This window comes from Oncorhynchus mykiss, chromosome 31 (assembly GCF_013265735.2).
Source record: "Oncorhynchus mykiss isolate Arlee chromosome 31, USDA_OmykA_1.1, whole genome shotgun sequence".
Classification (NCBI taxonomy): domain Eukaryota; kingdom Metazoa; phylum Chordata; class Actinopteri; order Salmoniformes; family Salmonidae; genus Oncorhynchus; species Oncorhynchus mykiss.
The window spans coordinates 28,384,175-28,392,815 of record NC_050571.1 but is presented as its reverse complement, the minus strand read 5'-3'; the positions used below and the strand labels follow the sequence as shown (position 1 = coordinate 28,392,815).

At 44.6% G+C, this 8,641-nt stretch overlaps 1 protein-coding gene across 1 annotated transcript; it reads left to right on the top strand.

Annotated features, from left to right (window-relative positions):
• The first annotated feature begins 690 nt into the window (after positions 1-690).
• LOC110504933 (membrane transport protein XK) lies at positions 691-8,365 on the top strand. Its single transcript, XM_021583813.2, has 3 exons — positions 691-1,958; positions 7,105-7,364; positions 7,450-8,365. Exons 1-3 carry the CDS (start codon positions 1,609-1,611, stop codon positions 8,286-8,288), a joined length of 1,449 nt encoding a protein of 482 aa, XP_021439488.2. The 5' UTR covers positions 691-1,608; the 3' UTR covers positions 8,289-8,365.
• The last annotated feature ends 276 nt before the right edge of the window (positions 8,366-8,641 follow it).

The following is an 8,641-nucleotide window of genomic DNA, read 5'->3' as shown; positions in this document are numbered from 1 at the left end:
TGCAGTCTCCTCTGAACTGTTGATGTTGAGATGTGTCTGTTACTTGAACTATGTGAAGCATTTATTTGGGCTGCAATCGGAGGTGCAGTTAACTCTAATGAACTTATCTTCTGCAGCAGAGGTAACTCTGGGACTTCCTTTCCTGTGGCGGTCCTCATGAGAGCCAGATTCATCATAGCGCTTGATGGTTTTTGCGTCTGCACTTGAAGAAACCTTCAAAGCTCTTGAAATGTTCTGTATTCACTGACCTTCATGTCTTAAAGTAATGATGGACTGTCGTTTCTCTTTGCTTATTTGAGTTGTTCTTGCCATAATATGGACTTGGTATTTTACCAAATAGGGCTATCTTCTGTATACCACCCCTACCTTGTCACAACACAACTGATTGGCTCAAACGCATTAAGAAGGAAAGAAATTCCACAAATGAACTTTTAAGAAGGCACACCTGTTAATTGAAATGCATTCCAGGTGACTACCTCATGAAGCTGGTTGAGAGAATGCCAAGAGTGTGCACAGCTGTCATCAAGGCAAAGTGTGGCTATTTGAAGAATCTGAAATATAACATATTTTTATTTGTTTAACACTTTTTTGGTTATTACATGATTCCATATGTGTTATTTCATAGTTTTGATGTCTTCACTATTATTATACAATGTAGAAAATAGTCTAAATAAAGAAAATAAAAACCCTTGAATGAGTTGGTGTTCTAAAACTTTTTAAAATAATTTTGGTTGTGCAGAATTGGGCAGATCATGATTGATCGTACATTCCAGCACAGTAGGTGGCGGCACACAGTTACACGATTGTTTGGGGACCTCCATTATATCATAGAAGAAGGAGACAACCGGGCCTAGGACCCAGGGGCTGTGAGCGGCAGCACTGCCCCTACCCTACAAACACTTCCATAGAAAGAAAACAAATTAGAAAAAAAAAAAAAAAATAGGAGACCTGTTCAGACACATGGTTTGCTTTCTTGATCACTAGCGGAGCTAACGAAAACATTCAAATTTGCAATGGGACACTACAGTGGATGGATTGTTTCGGTGTTGATAAGGATACAACATTTGACGTCGCTTTGGGGGTAAATGGGGGGCACTGAGCACAACATTTGCAGGCGGACATCAGCTGCATGCATGTCTTTGGCAAAGAAAGTTTCGAGCGCAATGCAAATCTTTGACAATGACTGGTGTTTACACGTACAACCACCCGGTCTTGACTTGGAAGGCTACCGGAGAGATACGATGCTGTTTTTATTTTATAGTGGCCATGGTCGAAACTGTCTGTAAACGGAATGAAAATAAGCACAAGAGAGCGCGTCATGCTGAACTGTAAAGAGTTATTGTTGTGTATTGAAATTTGACGAAAGCACAGGACCTACCGAAGCAAACATTTAACGAGGAAACAATTGTAGACGTTGTTTGACAAACTTTATATGTTCATGAATGATACAACTGACCTGATTTGTTTGAAGAAATTGATACATTATGTCTGAATAAGGATACAATGTGACACTGCAATCCATAGCCTACTTTCCTGCCTAAAACGGAGCCATCCATCCGCCCTACAGTTCTCAATTATCTGACGTTGTTTTTGTTCAGTGAGAGGGCCATGGCAGAAGTGGGCGACCACGTCGAAAATATCTCGGACGTCGAGCAATCCCACCATGAAACCGCCTCTGAAAATGGAGTCATGTTGGTTGTCAACCACAGTAACATTCAGCCCCCTTTCAGCGTGGTGTTGGCCACATTGTTGTATTGTGCAGAGTTTGTCTGCGCAGCGGTGCTTTGCAACGTTTACCACAAGAGCGATGACGACATCTGGATGGGGTCAACCATCACCTTCATGTTGGTGCCCGCTGTATTGACTCAGTTGGCGCTGACATTCATTCATAGAGATTTAGGAAGAGACCGCCCCCTCGTCCTCTTCTTGCATCTACTACTCCTGGGCCCACTTATTAGGTAGGTATAGTACCACAAGTAATCACAGTGCTGAGTAGCTTCGGACCGCAACTAGGAGGACTTGAAGCATAGTGCTGAGTTGTACTGTAATGTGAGTTGTCTACTGCCGCCCAGGCGTTCGTGGTACAGGCAGTAGAGCGCTCACCTCTGCACAGTAGAATCTTGCCCCCAATCAGCTGTTCTCTCTCCGGCTACATTGGTGAGATCATTCCAATTTGGTGGTCTCGGGCGGGGTGTTGGGGAAGCGTACCTGTTGTCAGGTGGGACTGTGCGGGAAGATGCTTCTCGAAGGAGAGAGGGTAATGTGTAAAATGGTTTATATATGAGCGTTCTACTGCCTGACATAGTGTAGAACACTATACCCCGCCTTACAAAAAATATTTCCGTTTTGACACTGCAGTAAAAGTGCAGTAACTGCAGTTGACTGTGGTGTTTTGGATGCAGTAATTAAACAACTGCAGTGTACTGCAAAATTACTGCAGTAAAAAAATACTTAATTTGGACGCAGTATTTGCAACATACTGCACTCATGAGCCCTCACGAAACGACTTTCTTTCCCGCTACAGTACTGCAGGCATACTAGGAAACGCTCTACAATGTTTACTCAGTTATCCTATAAATTAGGCCGTGTGTTTTCCTGCCTCTTCAAACCTGTTTGACCAGATGTGAAGTGGGTAAATGTTCAGATGGACCCTCTCATTTACTCCTTTGTCAGACATGCCAGTCGTGTAGTCTACTGTAGATACAGCTGCTTCTTTGTGTCAACCCACTTCTAATTGGGTTTGAGCTGTCAGTGCAAAGTGACAAGTTGTAAGGAGTGGGGCCCCATTTTGAGGTCAATGCCATTGGTATACAGAAATGTATGTCTTAGTTTTGATGAGACACTTTTTATTTAATTAGTTTCACATATCTAATTGGCTGAAATTAGAGAACCATACCTCTCCTTTTGCTTTGGTGTGAAATGCCCACCCTTTGAAGGCTTCCATTGCTGCTCAAACGCTGAAAGTCCCCTCACTTAATTCTTTAAATACAAATCACTCTTAGCTAAACCTGTTGAACAAACCGTGAGCCATTTGTCACTTGCAAAATAAAGTTCAAGGGGAGTCTTTGGTAGCTGTTTAGAAACGGGGCATATCTTGAGTGACACTGTTGGTGAGCTTTGGTTTGTCAACCGTACCTTGGATTTGACTAATATTTGATCCATTGTAGTAGAGCTGGACAATATGGGCAAAAATCCATAGCACTGTGAATTGATGTGTTAACGATAAGTATATAACATTAATGTGCAAAGATAGTATTAATCTTTTAAACTACTAGTAGTTTAATGGTTGTAGCCATAAATTGTCACATTAACAATCACCCATATTAGCAAACGTATTTAATTTCAAATGTCATGTTTCTCTACAATAAATGATATCAGCAAAATGTCTGCGATAAGTGGTCACCAATTATCAACACCGGTTTATCGTCCCAGCTCTACACCGTAGACCTTGTAGATAGCTGAGGGTGTGGCCCTTTAACACTGCAAGAAGTAGGCCTTTGGCATGTTGTCTTTAGCTCTGCGTGACTTACCATTCCATATGGTGTACAATGGATAACATTACAGATAACAAAAGACCCAGAAAAGTAGAATAATAGTGTTTCCTATAATTCATTATTGTCGTTCTGCATTGAATATTTTCCACATCAAGGAACTGCCTTGAATCTGTGAGGTGAATGTGATCCATTTAGTGAAGTGTGACTATCAGCCATGTGTGGAAGAAACCACTGTGTCAAGTATTCAAATTTCTAGCGGAGCCTCTGACGGATGTGGAAGCAGTGACCTGTGTCATATCCCTCCAGATTCCTCTAGAGTAGCAGATTTACTGCATGAAAACACACTATCAATGTTTTTTAAATTGTTAAATGTTTTAGAGATTTTATATATCCTAAGATTAGAATACATCCCAGAATACCTTACTTTTACAGCGCATATCTTGTCAATTCAAAGGTCATTTTTATCATGATCTCTTTGGCTGTACTGGCTGCACCCTTTATGGCCCCTATACTCAACTGGTGGACCGGATCCAGAATGGGGTCAATAAGGGTGGCGGGCCCCGAAAAAAATAAGAAAAAAAATGACAAGGAAGATTTTGTCATTTTTAAAAAACTTGGTTGTGCTTCAACCCATGGTATCATATAAACACACATAAGACATGGAAGAATGCATTGAATTGCAGAAAATTAGTTTTAAAACTGCAACATTTTCTCTCTTCCAGCTAAAGGGGTGTGAACAGTTGGAGGTTACTAGGTTTGTTGCTATGTCGATAAATTACATTATCCATCCGGACCTTTAATACCTAGGAAATTTGTGACCGGACCTCCTCAAATAGTACTTGAGCACCACAGCTTTATGACAAATCAAGTCACTGACTAGCAGGCATTTGCCAAGCCAGCACATGACATTGGCACACTGTTAACAGCCCTGCTCCCCTACTCCCCCACTGTGGTAACCAGTGAGAAGCAGCCCTTCAGTTTCCAGTAGAACCAGATCAAGGTTTGGTTTCAGGGTTGTTGTGCTACAGCTACACAGTTCTATAATTATACTCTGGAGGTTGGCTTGTCTGGAGATGTGGTTCCCTTGGGCAGGAAGCTTCATATCATTAACTCCCTGCCTCAAACCCTATTTTATTTCTAAGTGGATGGTTAACTGTGTCAAACAGAGAGGCACTAGATCAGGGGTCTCCAACCTTTTGTGGTATGAGAGCTACTTTTAAAAAATTATCTTGCGAGCTACACTTTTTTTTATATAGTTTTCAAATAGGCACATTCTTCTGTCTGCTTGCGGTGTCTGATAGCCTACTTGGGAGATTTGTTTATGTCAGTTTGCGGTAGAACGTGAAAATTGCATATACTTCAGAATTGTTTGGTGAGCTACTCCTAGGTGGGCTGCAAGGTACTGGTAACTCGCAGTCGACCTGTTGGAGACCCCTGCACTAGAGAAACAGCTGTGCATTAGTTAGTTACTCCCACTGTCCCATCTGAGCTTTGCGCTGATCTTGGGGCGGCAGGTAGCCTAGCGGTTAGTGTTGAGTCAGTAACCGAAAGGTCGCTAGTTTGAATACCTGAGCCGACAAGGTGAAAATAATCTCTGTGCCCTTGAGCAAGGCACTTAACCCTAATTTTCTCCAGGGGCGGGGTAGTACTATGACTGACCCTGTAAAACAGCACATTTCACTGAACCTCTCTAGTGTATGTGACAATAACACTTTTTTTTCTTATCAGCTGTGCACTTCCTGTGGAGTTTGGTGGATGATAAAATCACAGATCATTATCGGTGTTGACGCATTTCGATATAGCAGGTTTCTTAGCAACTCCGACCAAGGGTTGAAATGCTGCTGGCTGCATGGCTTGCTTTACCTTGTAATAGGCAAGGACTACCTCACAGGGTAGTGTTTGTCTTGTTACTCGCATATCTGTAAACTTAACACAAAGTACAGTTTCACTATATGAATGTGTCTGGCAATCTATATCTTAGATAATCTGACAAGATGTTGTGTAACATGGCCATCTGGGAATCCCTGTAGTGTCAGGTTGGTTCCCTGCTTGAGTGGACCTTGTCACAGCTTGTCTCTGAGAGAATATATTCCTCCCCTGAGGCAAAAGTAGCTACATACTTAGTTGATAGCAATCTCCCTTTCCCAGCATGCAGCACTGAAACGATGTTTACAGACAATGAAGAAAGGTTGGTGTCTGTATGTCCTTAGCCCCAATGCATCTTGTGGGTGTTATGCCAAATCACGGTTGTTAACCAGAACGAGGTGAGAGTCTCTACTGTCTCTCAAGGAGCATGCTGAGAGGATTTCCTGATGATGAAACTACCCTTGTGGCTTTTTTGATGAAAGACCACTGCAACGGTTGCTTGAACTGCAGCACATGTCTTAAAGTGGCAATCAGCAGTTGAAACAATAAAAAGCAATCTCACCGCCACTGTTTTGCTAAAAAGCTGAGGAATGAGGCTGGAGAAATGTAACCACTCAAATTCATAGACAGAGCTATGGATGCCAGGACTTGACCATCCATGATATAAAATTATAAAGCTAAACAATGTTTATTTACATTGGAGTAAAACAGGCTTATATTTTGGGTTCTGATGGGGTATGACAGTTGAACTAAGCTCAAGAGGCATTTGTAAGTTATATTCAAGAATCTCTGGGTAGGCTACATATCATTAATTTGTAAGTTCAAAAATGGATGAAGCTACTACAGATTTAAGGTAGTTCCTTATTGCATGTGTGTTTTACTTTGTACTCTTTACAAGTACTGGTAGCCTAAGCAGAGAGCAAAGTGATTTTTATGGCCAGGGAGTAATTACCTGGCAGTAGGCACTTTTTGCTTCGGCTGATGGTACCATTTAGATGCTGCTGTGGACATCAGGCATATTGATTCTGTCAACCAACCTTTTCCACAGCTGTGCTTTTTCCTCTAAGTGAAATACATTGTTTCTTAGTCATTCAGAACCTGAATTTCTGGCTGGCTGGTCTGACTCCAGCATGCATTCTTAGCTGCATTATAATGCCAAGCTTCCCTGGAAATCAATCAGAAAATCATAGTCTTGTGACCGCTACCACCTCCCATCTGTAGACCAGTCATAAAACTCTCCAACAGTTTTTTTTGCATAGGCTACCAGTAGTACCACTGGAGAGATGAGGGGTGGCTTGGGCCCCTCCCAAATGTCTCTTGTTTCCGAGAGAATTGAAGTCAGACGAGAGGCTCTTGTTTTGGTTGTGCACTGTAAGGTCACAGCGAACGTGATTTCTCCAGCACCACAACAGCCACCGTCTGTAAATGGCTGACGGCTGGATGTGGTGTCCTGTAGCAGCCCACAGCTGAGCTAGCAGGAAGAGAATACTAGTAGCTAGCCTGTCTATGTTCTCTCCCCTAAGCCCATGTCCAAAGTAGATGTTTTGGAGCCATATAGCAATGTTGCATTTTTTTACATTTTAAATATGAAGCAAAATGTAATATTTATTTATGAAAATATTGAATGATAATGCAAATCATGTGATTAGTTTTTTTACTTCCAATCTTAGTTTTCTTTTTTTTGTCAGCCTGTACTGCCCTCTGGTGGCTGTGGTATTACTCCATTCTCTCCTTTCCTCCTCAGGTGTTTTGAGGCTCTGGTGGTTTACTTCAAAGCGGGTAAAGAGGAGGAGCCGTATGTGACCATCTCCAGGAAGATCAAGCTGAAGAAGGACCAGGCCACGCCCATGGAGTGGGAGATCGGCCACTCGGAGCGCAAGCTTGCCACCCACCGTAACGCCTTCAAACGCACCGCCGTCATCCAGGCCTTCCTGGGATCCACACCCCAGCTCACCCTGCAGCTGTACGCCAACATCCAGGAGAAGTACTTCCTCCCTATCAGACGTAAGCGTCCTCTTGATGGCATTCATGGCGAATGCTGCTGTTTTGGAGGGTCTAACGAGTACTTTTGTCTCTGTGTTCATTCCAGTGACTTTGATGGTCATCTGCCTCATCTCCATCACCTACGGGGCCCTGGTGTGCAGCGTGTTGGCCATCAACATCCGCTACGACGACTACAAGGTGCGGCTGCGCCCAGCCGCCTACCTCTGTATGATCCTGTGGCGGGGCCTGGAGATCGCCACACGCGTCACCTCCCTGGTGTTGTTCAGCTCCGCGCTCACCTATTGGGTGATCCTCGTGGGCCTGGGCAACCTGCTTTTCTTCTTCCTGCAGCCCTGGGCTGAGTTTTGGTCTCGACGCGCCTCGCTGCCCGACAATGTGGAGAAGAACTTCAGCAAGCTGGGCACCACGGTGGTGCTGTCGCTGGTCACCTTCCTGTACGCCTGCATCAACGTCTTCTGCTGGTCGGCCGTGCAGCTAGACCTGGGCCACCGCGACCTCATCGAGATGAAGCAGCACTGGGGCCGCCTGGCCGCCTACTACGGCGGACGCTTCCTGGAGAACAGCGTGCTCATCGCCCTCTGGTACTTCTACAAGTCAGACTTCTACTCGTACGTGTGCGCCCCGTTGCTGGTGGCCCAGCTGCTCATCTGCTACAGCCTGGCCGTGCTCTTCATGCTACTCTTCTACCAGTTCTGCCACCCGTGCCGGCGTCTCTTCAGGCACAACGTGCACGACTGCCTGGCCTGCGTCTGCTGCTGTCGGAGGGGTGTGGGGAGAGCGGGGGAGGGGCATCCCCACTCCTATTCCACCACTGCCACCATGGTGCTGGTGCCGCTGGAGCCGCCAGACCTGCAACCCCCTGACCTCACCAGCCAGCTGGGGGAGCACGAGACTGCAATCGCTGAAGACATGGAGGCGGCTTGAGAAGGCCCCACATTGTGATTTGATGATATAGGGCCACTGCTTGGTGCAGCTACTGAACTAATGGCTATGTACACTCAGGACTGTTATACTGTGAGTGGTGCAGATTAGGAGATGGACAGAGCAGCTCATTCTGTACTGCGGTGCACAGAGGACAAGTTGGTCTCAAGTGGTTAGCTAAGCGCATTTCAAATTGGTGCCATGATTTTATCGATGCTGCTCGTTTTAGAATAACACGTGCACGCAGAGCCTTGGACTTAAAAAGATAAGCCATGATATAGACAATGTTACATCACTGTTGTTGAATGGGAAATGGGCTACTGACGAGTGCACCGTTTGTACTGGACATCTACTGT